This window comes from Anabas testudineus, chromosome 21 (genome assembly GCF_900324465.2).
Source record: "Anabas testudineus chromosome 21, fAnaTes1.2, whole genome shotgun sequence".
NCBI lineage: Eukaryota > Metazoa > Chordata > Actinopteri > Anabantiformes > Anabantidae > Anabas > Anabas testudineus.
In genome coordinates this window covers 1073758-1087816 of record NC_046629.1, presented here as the reverse complement: position 1 = coordinate 1087816, position 14059 = coordinate 1073758, and the positions used below count along the sequence as shown (strand labels likewise).

Below are 14059 nucleotides of genomic sequence, written 5' to 3'. Positions count from 1 at the left end.
TCAGAACTGGGAACAAGAACAGCTCCACTTTTTATTCCCAGTTTCAGTGTGTGAATAAGAACCTGAGAGGAGACGGCAGAAAACTGAACATCGTCATGTTTGTGGAACTTCTTTATTCTGTTCTGAGCAGAAAATTAATCAGAGTATCGTGGACAGGTGAGACAGGGGGACAGAAGAGACAGGGGCACGGGTGGGACGGGGACAGGTGGGACAGGGACAGGTGAGACAGGGGGACGGGTGGGACGGGGACAGGGGGCCAGGGGAGTTTCATTCAGTTCAAGTCTGTCAGCAGGAAGCTCAGGTCACTACCGGGGTCGTACTCCACTGACGGTTTCCCTCTGAAACACACAGATCAGCATCATCACTGGTGGAACTGGTGGAACTGGTTCTGTGTCAGGTTCCCAGTGGACTCACCTGGTGAACAGTCTGGCCTTGGTGGTTCCCAGTAGTGTGGCTTTGTTTCCCTCCACCAGCAGCATGGAGCCCTCCCTCAGACCCTGAACACAGAACTGCATTAACACTGCTGCTTCATTTGACTGTTCAGATGTTTTACCGACTGTTCAGATGTTTTACCGACTGTCCAGATGTTTTACCGACTGTTCAGATGTTTTACCGACTGTCCAGATGTTTTACCGACTGTTCAGATGTTTTACCGACTGTTCAGAGTTTACAAGTCTTGATAATTTAGAACAAACAACTTTCAGGAACTGAGCTGAAGATTCAGTGAGTTCTGAAGCTCAGAGTCTCTCTGTCTCTGTCTGTCTCTGTCTCTCTCTCTCTGTCTGTCTCTCTCTGTCTCTCTCTCTCTCTCTCTGTCTCTCTCTCTCTCTCTCTCTCCTTCGTCTCTCCTCTCTGCTCTGTACGTCTCTCTCCTCTCTGTCTTGTCTCTCTCTCCTCTCTCTGTCTGCTCTCCTCTCTCTCTCTGTCTCTCTCTCTCTCTCTCTCTGTCCTCTCTTCTCTTCTCTCCTCTCTGCTCTGTCTCCTCTCCTGTCTCTGTTGTCTCCTCTCTCCTCTCTCTCTCTCTCTGTCTGTCCTCTCTCTCTCTGTCTGTCTCTCTGTCTCTCTCTCTCTCTCTCTGTCTCTCTCTCTGTCTGTCTCTCTCTCTCTCTCTCTCTCTGCCTGTCTGTCTGTCTCTCTGATCGTGGTCTTGGTCTCACCAGAACACAGGGGGTCTCCGGTTCTTCGTGGTACTGGCTGATCCTCTGCTCTCTGGTCTCCTGCACAGCAACAACAACAGATAATCACAGAAACTCCCAGCTCCATCTGCCCCCACCCACCTACACACCTGTTCCCACCCACCTACACACCTATTCCCACCTTTTCCCTCCCACCTACACACCTGTTCCCACCCACCTACACACCTATTCCCACCTTTTCCCACCCACCTACACACCTGTTCCCACCCACCTACACACCTATTCCCACCTTTTCCCTCCCACCTACACACCTGTTCCCACCCACCTACACACCTGTTCCCACCTTTTCCCACCCACCTACACACCTTTTCCCTCCCACCTACACACCTGTTCCCACCCACCTACACACCTGTTCCCACCTTTTCCCACCCACCTACACACCTGTTCCCACCCACCTACACACCTGTTCCCACCCACCTACACACCTGTTCCCACCTTTTCCCACCCACCTACACACCTGTTCCCACCCACCTACACACCTGTTCCCACCCAGTTACCAGGATCATGTTGTGGAAGCTGCATCATGTTAGGAAGACGTTTGCTGACACTGCATTTTATTTTGTGAACACTGCAGTTTCACAAGTTGCTGAACTTCCTCTTGTCTTCACATGACGGCCACAGCCATGTACAGCTCCTGACTCACCCCCATGTGGCGGCTGCTGGGGTCGGGGTCCAGGTAGTGGGGGTTAATGTTGAAGGGGACGAGGCCGATGGCGGAGAAGGACGGAGGGTAGACGATGGGCATGTCGTTAGTGGTGCTGATGCTGATGGTGGCCACGTTGGTGCCGGCACTGGAGCCCATGTAGGGGACGCCGTCCTAGAGCGAGGTGGGGGTGAAAAGAGAGAAACACTAAGATGAACAGAACTGTGTGGGTTTAGTCAGTGGGACAGTTTTAGGGTTTGGAGCTGCAGTCGTGTCCGTCACCTCCAGCACTCTCTTCCTGATCTCTGCCACCACCTTGTTGTCGTAAAGACTCTTCAGCAGGCGGAAAGTGTTCCCTCCTCCTACAAAACACACACTGCTGTCATTCAAACACTTGGCTGGTGTGAACATGGGGGAGGGAGGGAAGGAAACGGGACATCCTCACCTATAAAAATGCCCTCAGCCCTCCTGACGGCGTCAACGGGGTCCTTGGCCTCGTGGATGCTCTCCACCTCGTAACCTGCAGGAGTCAGACACCGTTCAGTTTAATCAAACGTGGGGTTTAAAAGCAGAGCTGTAAAGCACACAGCTTCACGTCTTTTATTGTTGCTGCTGGGTGCAAAGGTAACTGATGTGAATCAGGTGGAAACAACGTGTCATCCAGTCCAGATCAGCCCGGACTCAGTCTCCTACCCAGAGTCTTGAACTTGTCCCGGGCAGTTCTGGTGTAGGTGTCTCTGTCGTGCAGAGCGTAAGGAACAAACAGAACTTTCTTCACATCTCTGAAACACGCACAAAACAAAGCGCAGTCACCACAGTTATCTTAATTATTTAGAGCTGATAAGACTGATTATTATTATGAATTCCACCTTTAATGTGATGCATTTGTAGATATTCTGTTTTGTCTCTTCAAACCAGGCTCCATTGAAAATCTGACATTTTAATGAGTCAATGAATCAGTTCAAATCGTTACTTAAAGGTTATTGCTCCTTGATTAAAGTATGAATCTCAAACTGCTGAACTCGACCATGACTACTGATTTATAAAGGTTTGTCATCTATGTTCATAAAGACACGTGTGTCAGCTGATTAGTTCGATTTTTGAACCTTATTCGCAGTGAATCTGTTCTTCCTGAATCCTGACTCATTGTGAACCTTTCATTTATGCCACAGATGTTTGTTTTACATGTGAAGCTTTCTGCATTATGCATGTTTAAACTTCAATACCCACAGTCTTTCCAAACCAAACTCCACTGGAAAACTTCCTAATTTAACGATATCTTAACACCCACTAGCGCGGTTTCATACCTTTAAATACAGGCCTTTAAGAAAACCTGTTTTTATTCATAGAGCCGAACTTTAACAGAACTCTGCTGATTCGTTCAGGATTCAGAGTCACGCTCGAAGACCAATATATATTTTATTTTGTACGGCTAAATGTTTAATTATAGATTTTCTTAATGGAGTTCGAGTGAGTGCAGCTGCACCAAACTTACTTTCCGAAGAAGTTTGAGATGTGCTGCTGACAGTGGTCCAGGTACCCGCTGCCGTGCAGGGTGGAGTTGGACACCAGCAGGAGCCTCCTGTTCATGTCTGCTCGCTGCCCGAGAAGGAAGAGTCCGGGTCCGGGTCCGGGTCCAGAGTCCGGGTCCGGGTCCAGAGTCCGAGTCCGGGTCCAGCTGTGAATCCGCTGACAGCAGCACGAAGCCCCGAAGCTGTCAGCGGTTTTTATAGAACATCATTAAATTCAGCTGGGATGTTGGAAAAAGAGTCTGTGTAGCTCAAATGGAAAAGATTTAATATTTAATATATTTTATAAAAATATTTAGTTTCACATAATGAAGACAATAAAAAGACAACTTCCGGTGCAATGTTTCAGAATAAAGCATCCATCGAATCAACAACTACAAGTAGTAGTAGTAGTAGTAGTAGTAGTAGTAGTAGTAGTAGTAGTAGTACTAGGCTGGTAGCGGAAAACGTGCTACTACCACTACTACTGCTACTGGTTCTTCTTCATAGATGTAGTAAAGTTTTTATTTAATTTAGAGAAAAATACTTGTTCTTCGAGAATTATTCTGAAAGAATTTCTCCGGAAGTTTTAGTGTTGTTTTTATTTTTATTTTTATTTTGTGATAAATATGTCTTATTGATAAATGTTTGATTATGTGAAACTAAAACATTACTATTAATAAATTGTACCTGGATCTGGTGAATTAGACGTAGAATCAGCTACACAAAATGAACTTTAACTTTAAACGTGAAACTATTTGAAGAGTATTTCATATAGCATGGAAGTTACGCTTTTATTTTGAAAATTAATCCTATAGGGTCGCATTGTTTCTGCCCTTCACAATAAAAGCACAGCCCTCCGTGTGGAACAGGCGCTTTTGTTTTTCTATTTTATGTCTGCTGCGTTTTTTCCATCAGAAATGATCCAGGACACTTTAGAAATCCTCTCTTCTCCTTCCTTTTCATTTCAGTGGTCTTAAAAGAATCATAATAAAGACAATACATCATTAACACTAATACTTCATATGAGTACTACTACTACTACTACTAGTACTACTACTACTGCACAGTCCAACTACCGTGAGCTCTTCTTGGACTGAGCCAGTCCAGCTGATCCCAGCAGCTTGTGTCTGAGCCTGACTCGCAGCTCGGACTCGGTCCTGCAGACCCGGAGAGCCAGCAGCGGTGGGCGGTGCTAAAGCACATCTGGATGAAAAACATCTGGAGCCGCTGAATACATGAGCGTCTCTGTGCTGATCCCGGAGCCGAAGACCGACGGACGGACGGACGGACCGACCGAGCGCCTGTGTGTGTCTCCGGCTGAGCTCTCTGCAGATGATGGCCCGGTGCTGGACGGTTTGGACCGGGCTCCTCGTCCTGCTCTCGGCCGGTGAGTGCTGCCTGCTCTCCGGGCGTTTTCTCGCTTTTCCTCGAAGCTGTTTGAGGCGGTGTAGAGTCGAGTAAAAGTACCAGTACAACTGTGTAAAAGTACTGCAAGAGAAGTACAATAGCTGCTTTCAAATTACACATGTCTTCATAGTACCAGCAGTAAAAGTACACAAGTATTCTCAGCTTCATGTAGTTAAAGTATCACAGTAAAAGTACACAAGTATTCTCAGCTTCATGTAATTAAAGTATCACAGTAAAAGTACACAAGTATTCTCAGCTTCATGTAGTTAAAGTATCACAGTAAAAGTACACAAGTATTCTCAGCTTCATGTAGTTAAAGTATCAGAGTAAAAGTACACAAGTATTCTCAGCTTCGTGTAGTTAAAGTATCACAGTAAAAGTACACAAGTATTCTCAGCTTCATGTAATTAAAGTATCACAGTAAAAGTACACAAGTATTCTCAGCTTCGTGTAGTTAAAGTATCACAGTAAAAGTACACAAGTATTCTCAGCTTCGTGTAGTTAAAGTATCAGAGTAAAAGTACACAAGTATTCTCAGCTTCGTGTAGTTAAAGTATCAGAGTAAAAGTACACAAGTATTCTCAGCTTCATGTAGTTAAAGTATCAGAGTAAAAGTACACAAGTATTCTCAGCTTCATGTAGTTAAAGTATCACAGTAAAAGTACACAAGTATTCTCAGCTTCATGTAGTTAAAGTATCACAGTAAAAGTACACAAGTATTCTCAGCTTCGTGTAATTAAAGTATCACAGTAAAAGTACACAAGTATTCTCAGCTTCATGTAGTAAAAGTATCACAGTAAAAGTACACAAGTATTCTCAGCTTCATGTAGTAAAAGTATCACAGTAAAAGTACACAAGTATTCTCAGCTTCATGTAGTTAAAGTATCACAGTAAAAGTACACAAGTATTCTCAGCTTCATGTAATTAAAGTATCACAGTAAAAGTACACAAGTATTCTCAGCTTCGTGTAGTTAAAGTGTCACAGTAAAAGTACACAAGTATTCTCAGCTTCATGTAGTTAAAGTATCAGAGTAAAAGTACACAAGTATTCTCAGCTTCATGTAGTTAAAGTATCACAGTAAAAGTACACAAGTATTCTCAGCTTCATGTAGTAAAAGTATCACAGTAAAAGTACACAAGTATTCTCAGCTTCATGTAGTAAAAGTACATGTCTTTAGTCAACATTAGTCGAGCAGTGAGTTAGTGCAGCTTTATTTAACTGTCAACCATCATTAACAGGAAAATGAAGTACAACAAGTACTGTTTGCAGTATGACTCAGTAATACTCTGATGAGATGAAACCAGAACCACACTGCAGCTTGTCGTACACCAGGAAGCAAGTACACACAGAAAACACACAACTACTGCACTCACTGCAGACAGTTTGTGATAAACGAGTAGCTCACAGTCCAACGACGACTTCCTCTGCTCCGAGACCCTCGACTCAAACACAGGGACTCAGGGAGGAGCCGGAGACCTGAGTCCACTGAGAAAGTACATTTACTTCAGTAGTAGTACTGCAGAATAATACTGATACTGAAGTGGGATTTTAAACTGAGTGTGTTGAAGAAGCAGCCTGTTATCTCACAGCTGACAAAGAGGGAGTGTGTCTCCACACACACACACACACACACACACACACACACTGGGGTTCTTAAGACGCTGGAGAAGAGAGAGACTGGCACTGGAAGAAAGTGTGTGTCCATGAGTTTGTTTGTGAGCTGACGTGACACACACACACACACACACACACACACACACACTCCTGGGATCCACTGAACGTCACCTCTGAACAACAGCGACTGCAGTTCTGATTCAGGTTCCTGTGGTCGTGTGATAAGACGCTGCAGAAGGAACAGAGAGACTCCACAGACCGCTACGATGAGCAGTGTGACGGTGGACAGCAGTACCTGGTTAGGGCGTCAGCTTAAGTTTCACAGCACGTGACTGGTTGATGCTGTGTTACCAGGAAGTCGACCAGGAGAATCAGCCGCAGCGCCTTTGACCCCAACCCCCTTCTGCACTGAGGCCGAACGGTAGCTGACAGTCGTGGTAATTAGTAGTTAATCAGTGTTCATGAGTAACTGAACTGTGAGAATGGAACTGGCTAAATACTGAACTGCTCCTTTAAACTGATGCCGTGTGAGAGTGGATCTTAAATCTTGTGTAGCGTGCGCATGTGTTTAAAATAAGCTGGCAGTTCTGATGTAGAGGAGTGGGGGTGGGGGGCTCCTCCTCTGAGCACAGGGGAGTGCTACAATTTCCCATGAGCCTTTGAGGGCGGAGCGTTGAACACTAACTTGGCTCTGGAAGCTGCTGACTTCTGGCTTCAATTTAGTGGTGAATACACACACACACTCGCAGAGACTCTGTTGTCTCACCCTAACTTCAACCATCACAGTAAATCTCCAACCTTCTAACCCGAAACCAGGTCTGAACGGACGATATGCCCTCACGAACACACGGCAGAGGGGGTCCCAGATGTAGCTGAAGACAAAAGAAGAAGCACTGAGTGTGTGTGCTGTTGCCGTCGTCTGGGTCTGATCATTGCAGTTGTCTCGCACAACAACAACACACGGAGCCTCCAGGTGGAATCGTTCTCCGTCTGTTGACAGGTCACTCAGACGGGTTTCGCACTCGCAGGGACACACCCAGGTCCTGCTGCACAGAAACACTTGGTTCCTGTGTCTCCCGTGGTCGTCGTCATCTACATTGTTCTGTCGTGTTTCCCGAGTCTGACATGCACGTACTTTATCTACAGGTCGTCCTCATGTCGTCACGTCCTTCAGCCACCTGAGCTACAACCTGTGTAAGTGGTGTGAGGTGTCCAGTCCTGTGTGTAAGGACAGCGTCTGCATCAGCAACTGCGCCCTGTCATCCTTCTGCAGCGTCATCGAAGAGATCTGCGTCGCCATATGGTGAGTGGAACCCGGAAGAGCTTCAGTCGGAGCTGATTAACACAAAGATCAGAGCACATGTTTGGGTTTGCTGCATTTTCATGGAAGTATTTGAACAATTACTAAACTTTACTTTAAGTTATGATGTAAAGAACCAGTGTACTTCCTCCTCCACTGTACAACAACCTGTTAATAAGAAGAAACTGAATCTGTGCTGCTGAAGTTTTTCTACTTTGATTTAGAGTCAGCGTGTCGTCCTCAGTCTTGTTGTTCTGGTTAAATAACAAAGAACAAATAAAAACTGACCTGAAACACTCAGAGTACATCACAGTACAGCAGAGTACAGCTGAGTACACCACAGTACATCAGAGTACAGCTGAGTACACCACAGTACATCAGAGTACAGCTGAGTACACCACAGTACATCAGAGTACACCACAGTACAGCACAGTACAGCAGAGTACATCGCAGTACATCAGAGTACAGCTGAGTACACCACAGTACATCAGAGTACAGCTGAGCACACCACAGTACAGCAGAGTACAGCAGAGTACAGCAGAGTACATCAGAGTACAGCTGAGTACACCACAGTACAGCAGAGTACAGCTGAGTACACCACAGTACAGCAGAGTACAGCAGAGTACACCACAGTACAGCAGAGTACAGCAGAGTACAGCAGAGTACACCACAGTACATCAGAGTACAGCTGAGTACACCACAGTACAGCAGAGTACAGCAGAGTACACCACAGTACATCACAGTACAGCAGAGTACAGCAGAGTACACCACAGTACAGCAGAGTACAGCTGAGTACACCACAGTACATCAGAGTACAGCTGAGTACACCACAGTACAGCAGAGTACAGCAGAGTACACCACAGTACATCAGAGTACAGCTGAGTACACCACAGTACATCAGAGTACAGCAGAGTACATCACAGTACAGCAGATTACATCACAGTACAGCAGAGTACAGCACAGTACAGCAGAGTACCTCACAGTACAGCAGAGTACATCACAGTACAGCAGAGTACATCACAGTACAGCAGAGTACATCACAGTACAGCAGAGTACACCACAGTACATCAAAGTACAGCTGAGTACACCACAGTACAGCAGAGTACAGCAGAGTACACCACAGTACATCAGAGTACAGCTGAGTACACCACAGTACAGCACAGTACAGCAGAGTACATCACAGTACAGCAGAGTACCTCACAGTACAGCAGAGTACACCACAGTACAGCACAGTACAGCAGAGTACAGCAGAGTACAGCACAGTACAGCAGAGTACCTCACAGTACAGCAGAGTACATCACAGTACAGCAGATTACATCACAGTACAGCAGAGTACCTCACAGTACAGCAGAGTACAGCAGATTACATCACAGTACAGCAGAGTACAGCACAGTACAGCAGAGTACCTCACAGTACAGCAGAGTACATCACAGTACAGCAGAGTACCTCACAGTACAGCAGAGTACATCACAGTACAGCAGAGTACAGCTATGTTACTGCAGTATGTTGCTGATCCGTGTGAAGCTCTGATTCCTTCAGAGTTCTACTATTTCATAGAACCATAGGAACAGTCGGGGCTCCTGGTTCTCCGTCCTTCAGAGAACACAGCATCTCGCTCTGCAGCTCTGGAAACTTTCTGCTGAGTCGCACTTTGTTTGGATAACAGTGGTGTTCTGACCCCCCCTCACTGCGCCCTCTCATTTCCTGTTCACGTCACCACGACCCTCCCTGCTTTCTGCAGGAAACTGGTGATAAGAAAGGAAGAAAGAGAGGAGGAGAACACACTGGTTTACTCAGGTCAAAGTTGACAGGGGTCGTCTGTAGACCTGCACAAACAGGACTTAACGACACAACTGTTGACCTGACTGCAGTTCGACATGTTGGTCTCTCGTGTCCATAAACACCAGAGTGGCTCTGTCAGAGCTGAAACAGCACATTGAACGTGCACAGAGAGATTTTAAAGCTCGTAGTGTTTGTGTTTCCTGTTCACCCCCAGGAGAAAGACCAACGACACGATGACGGTGCACACCATGTGCCACCACCCCAGTCTGCCTCTGGAGGGTGTCGACCCCGGCCTGCTGTTGAACTTCACCTCCAGAGAGTGTCTCATGGTCCCACAGCCTGCAGAGGACGGAGCCATGATGGTGTGTGGCTGCCAGGGGGATCACGAGTGCAACGACAGGCTCATCTTCAACAAGGGGCCCAACGGTAAACACAGGGAGGAACGGGGGGAGGACAGGCAGGGGGCAGTGTGATGGTGAAGAGACAGATGAGGACCACATGTGTCTCCTCTGTCTCCCCTCAGGTTTCTCTAAGTTGCAGAGTAAAGACGTGATCCCGGTGGTGGTGGTCAGTTTGGTGCCCCCCGTCCTCGTGGCTGTAGTCGCCATCGCCGCCTTCTACTTCTACCGCACACGTCGATCTGATAAACCAGATCCTCCTGCACGCCCAGACTGGCCCACCAAACGCACCCCAGAACTCTACCAGGCTTTGGACCTGCCGTGTGGGCGTCTGGGAGCTCGGGAGGAGGATGGGGGAGGAGGTCCTGGATCTCAGGGAGAAGATTCTAATGCCAAGGTGCTGTCTCCTAACAGTGATGACATGTGGCAGAGCCAACAGGCTGAGCCACTGCCCATCAAACTGGAGGTCGTGGTGGGGAAGGGGCGCTTCGCTGAGGTGTGGAGGGCACGCCTGCTGCAGGGCGAGAAGGGTGAAGTGAGCAGTTATGAAACAGTGGCAGTGAAGGTGTTTCCATCTGTAGAGTACGCCTCATGGAGAAACGAGTGCTCCATCTTCTCAGACCCAAAACTGGAGCACGACAATGTAGTTCGATTCCTGGCCGCTGAGGAGAGGGGTCCACCAGGACATACCCTCAGGAAGTACTGGCTAGTTCTGGATTATCACAGCCTCGGGAACCTGCAGGATTTCCTCGCAGCAAACATACTGAGCTGGGAGGAACTTGTCTCCATGGCAGGCAGCATCGCTAAAGGAGTCGCCCATCTCCACAGTGACACAACACCCAGCGGGGTGCCAAAGGTAAAACTACTGTAGCCTTACTACACATCTGGATCACAGGTATATTGAGACGTACTGGTCTGTCTACACTGGCAGAGGTTCTTTATCACCACAGATACATGAGGTGACAGTCACATCTCAACATCAGCAGCTGTAACACATAAAGGAGAGTTCACTGAATCATAATTCAAACCTTGATTAAGCTGCACACAAATTATCCAGAAGATGTTTTTATAAATACATCAACCGTGGTTCAAGTCCCGATTCCTGGCCAAATTTCAAAGTGTCCTTGAACAAGACACAGAACCTCAAACCCTTTGTGTATCCACAAATAATTTTCCGGCTGCAGTCAGTTGGACTTGGGCCTTGGTAGGTTTAAGCAGTTGTATCAGGGTCTTTATGACATTACAAGTCAGCCTTCTGATGGTGGTGGTTGCTCGTTGCTTGTCTTGCTGTAGGTGCCAGTTGCCCACCGGGACCTAAAAAGTAGTAACATTGTGGTGAAGAGTAGCATGGAGTGTGCTCTGTGTGACTTTGGTCTGGCGTTGAGACTGGACCTCTCCCTGACTGTGGATGACTATGCCAACAGTGGACAGGTAAACATAAACTCAAGTATACTCAGAGGTTACAGGTATCAAAAAGCAAAACTGGTCTCTGATGTTGGAATCCCATCATTTGGTCAGGTAGGGACAGCTCGCTACATGGCTCCTGAGGTGTTGGAGTCCAGAGTGAACCTGGAGGATCTTGAGGCCTTTAAACAGATGGATGTGTACTCCATGGCTCTGGTTCTCTGGGAGATGGCATCCCGCTGCCACACCATCGGAGGTGGGAGCCTCTCTGTTGTTTTTTCATGCTTATTTAAATTTGTCTGTGTTTTAAAGATGGTTCATCTCACATCAGATTCTGCACAAACACATATGGTGTGTGAAGGTAAAATGTGCATGTGTGTGTGTTGGTGCAGAGGTGAAGAGCTACGAGCCAGCATTTGGCTCCAAGGTTTGCGAGCAGCCCTGCGTGGACAGTATGAGAGACCTGGTGCTGAGGGACCGGGGAAGGCCGGACATCCCCTCAGCATGGATGCAGCACCAGGTCAGACACGGTCACAAAGATTAAACTGCTGCATTCTCTCCAAGCACAGAGAAACTGTCAGAAGGTCAGATCCAATGAACTCTATTAATTCCAGATGTTTTCTGTACAAAAGAACAGAGCCAGGACAGAGCCACAGTCACATGAATACAAATAACAGAAGAGGTATGAATTAAGCAAAACAGTAATGACTAACTTAACGGTTACAGTGGCCTCATAAATGAAGTTAAGTGAAAACTACAATTGGACAATTAGAAATGTATTGATGTATAAAAAATGAAGCATAAAATGCTCCTCAAGTCAAGTACAAATACCTTAACGCTGTACTTAACTTAGGTACTTCTGTAAATAAGTTACTTTACATCACTGCATATAGAATAGTGTTGTCCCAGGATAGAACCCTGTGGCACACCGCTGCAGATGTTAGAGGCTGTGAAGCATTAATACACTTGGCTGTGTGGTCACTGCTGGTCTGACTCTGGCCTTCTGTGCTCCAGGGGATGAACATCTTCTGCTCCACCATCACAGAGTGCTGGGATCACGACCCTGAGGCCAGACTGACGGCTCACTGTGTGTTGGAGCGCTTCACCGCCCTGCAGCAGGAGCAGGAGCAGGAGCAGGAGGAGGAACAGAGGCCAGAGACTGATCGAGAGGAGGATGAACAGAGAGAGAAGGACCAGGTTAACTCCTCCACTGCTTCTTCTTCAGCCACCTCCTCTACCTCCCTGGAGGTTCCTCAGCCAAACAGAGATGGTACAAAGGTATCCCATGATTCCCTGGGTCACACTGGTTCTGTGGTTTGATTGGTTGGTGTGATTATTCAACACGAAGACTTCATGTTGCGGGCTACATTCACACTGCCTGAGTAACTTTTCACTGCCAGGTCTTGTTCAGAGAGACGCTTCAACACAACTTCCTGCAGTCTGTCTGACGGGTGCCTTACTGAATCATTTGTCAGATGTTTTCATCCTACGTGACAAACAAATCTGTATCTCAGTCAGGAAAAGACACCGGAGGCAAAGAGGAAATGAATAAAACAATAATGATGTGACAGTGTGAATGCAGCCAAACAGTCAGACTATTAGGAACTAACAGCCACCACTTTTTGGGACGTCCTGGATTTTATTTACCTGAAGACCAGGGAGGATAGAAAAGCTGTGTTGGACACAGGTGAAACTTGTTCTGCTGGCAGAGACACAAGCTGTTTTATGTTGTATAAAAATGTTGGATATCGTTGGAGCGAGTCTCCATTTCATTGTGGTTGTGTTCTTTAGTATTGACTCGGATTATTGTTACTATAAGAGATGTGAACAAACAGGAGAGGGATCTTTGTCTCTGTCCTGTGGAAGTAAAAATGTGGATCAGTTGGTCATAATAATAAACACAAAACTACATGCAATATTTCCACTGTAGGATCTCCAAACCACTGTATGTTGTTCATTTTGTAAGTTTGTTTTCTCTAATTAATTAATGACTGATTCTGTTGATATCACGACTCGAAACCTCGGCCTGATAAGAAAATGTCCGTTACTATGAGGAGAAATGATGTGTGTGTTTTCCCACCTCCTGAATGAACACACATTTTTTCGTAGCTCTAATTAAAAGTCCAATTTCCAGCATCACAGACAAAAAAAATTAAAGACAAGATGAAAACCACCAAAACTTGGGGTTTTCATCTTTCACTACAACGTATTTAAAGCTTTGGGCTGGTACGAAATGGGATGTGGGTTCTGGTGGTTACCAGAACATTTTAATATGAGAAGTGACTGGTTTAGGTCTAAAGCACAGAGGAGAAACGCCAGTTCTGATGATCCCTAAGAAATCGTACTAGCTGAATGGTTTTTCAATGAGCTGCCACATTTCTCCCAGAATCAAAAGTGACGTCTTTGAAGGTCCAACAGTCCAAAACCTGAAGATGCTCCATTTATAACAAGATACGTCCTCCACACATACAGTCCTACATACAACCTGAAAACTCACACTGATTAGGTCACACTTAACCTCAAGGTTGTTAATTTATTTCAGTCACTTAACTTTCAGCAGGGAACCATTTAACTCAGTCCTGTTGAATTAACTCTTTATGACCAGAGTTAAAGTCAGAGTGGACAGAAAGAAGCATTGACATGATCAGACACAGAGCCTCCACCGCTAATCACATCTCAACTGGTCTCTGTGAGGTTCTGTCACAGACCGTGGGAACCAACCAGACACAAGACAAGAGCTTCTGAATTTCTATTTCTATTACTGCACCTACAGCTGCAGCCAAACCAATCTAAAGGATGATGC

The 14059-nt window shown here is 46.3% G+C and overlaps 2 protein-coding genes across 3 annotated transcripts; one reads left to right on the top strand and one right to left on the bottom strand.

The window, feature by feature from the left end:
* Nucleotides 1-182: 182 nt before the first annotated feature.
* On the bottom strand, nt 183-3498 carry si:dkey-69o16.5 (peptidase E). The gene is made up of 8 exons (XM_026377423.2): nt 3335-3498; nt 2533-2621; nt 2285-2359; nt 2122-2201; nt 1840-2013; nt 1158-1217; nt 415-497; nt 183-338 (listed from the first exon to the last, which is right to left on the bottom strand). Exons 1-8 carry the CDS (start codon nt 3427-3429, stop codon nt 272-274), a joined length of 723 nt encoding a protein of 240 aa, XP_026233208.1. The 5' UTR covers nt 3430-3498; the 3' UTR covers nt 183-271.
* A 1058-nt stretch (nt 3499-4556) lies between these two features.
* tgfbr2l (transforming growth factor beta receptor-like) lies at nt 4557-13172 on the top strand. Of its 2 annotated transcripts, none has more exons than XM_026375714.1 (8): nt 4557-4737; nt 7519-7675; nt 9669-9880; nt 9978-10708; nt 11146-11283; nt 11371-11512; nt 11649-11776; nt 12271-13172. In XM_026375714.1, exons 1-8 carry the CDS (start codon nt 4683-4685, stop codon nt 12574-12576), a joined length of 1869 nt encoding a protein of 622 aa, XP_026231499.1. In that variant the 5' UTR covers nt 4557-4682; the 3' UTR covers nt 12577-13172. The 2 variants fall into 2 exon arrangements, with proteins under 2 accessions (XP_026231499.1, XP_026231500.1); XM_026375715.1 differs by lacking the exon at nt 4557-4737 and adding an exon at nt 7047-7097 and having other exon boundaries at nt 7189-7675.
* The last annotated feature ends 887 nt before the right edge of the window (nt 13173-14059 follow it).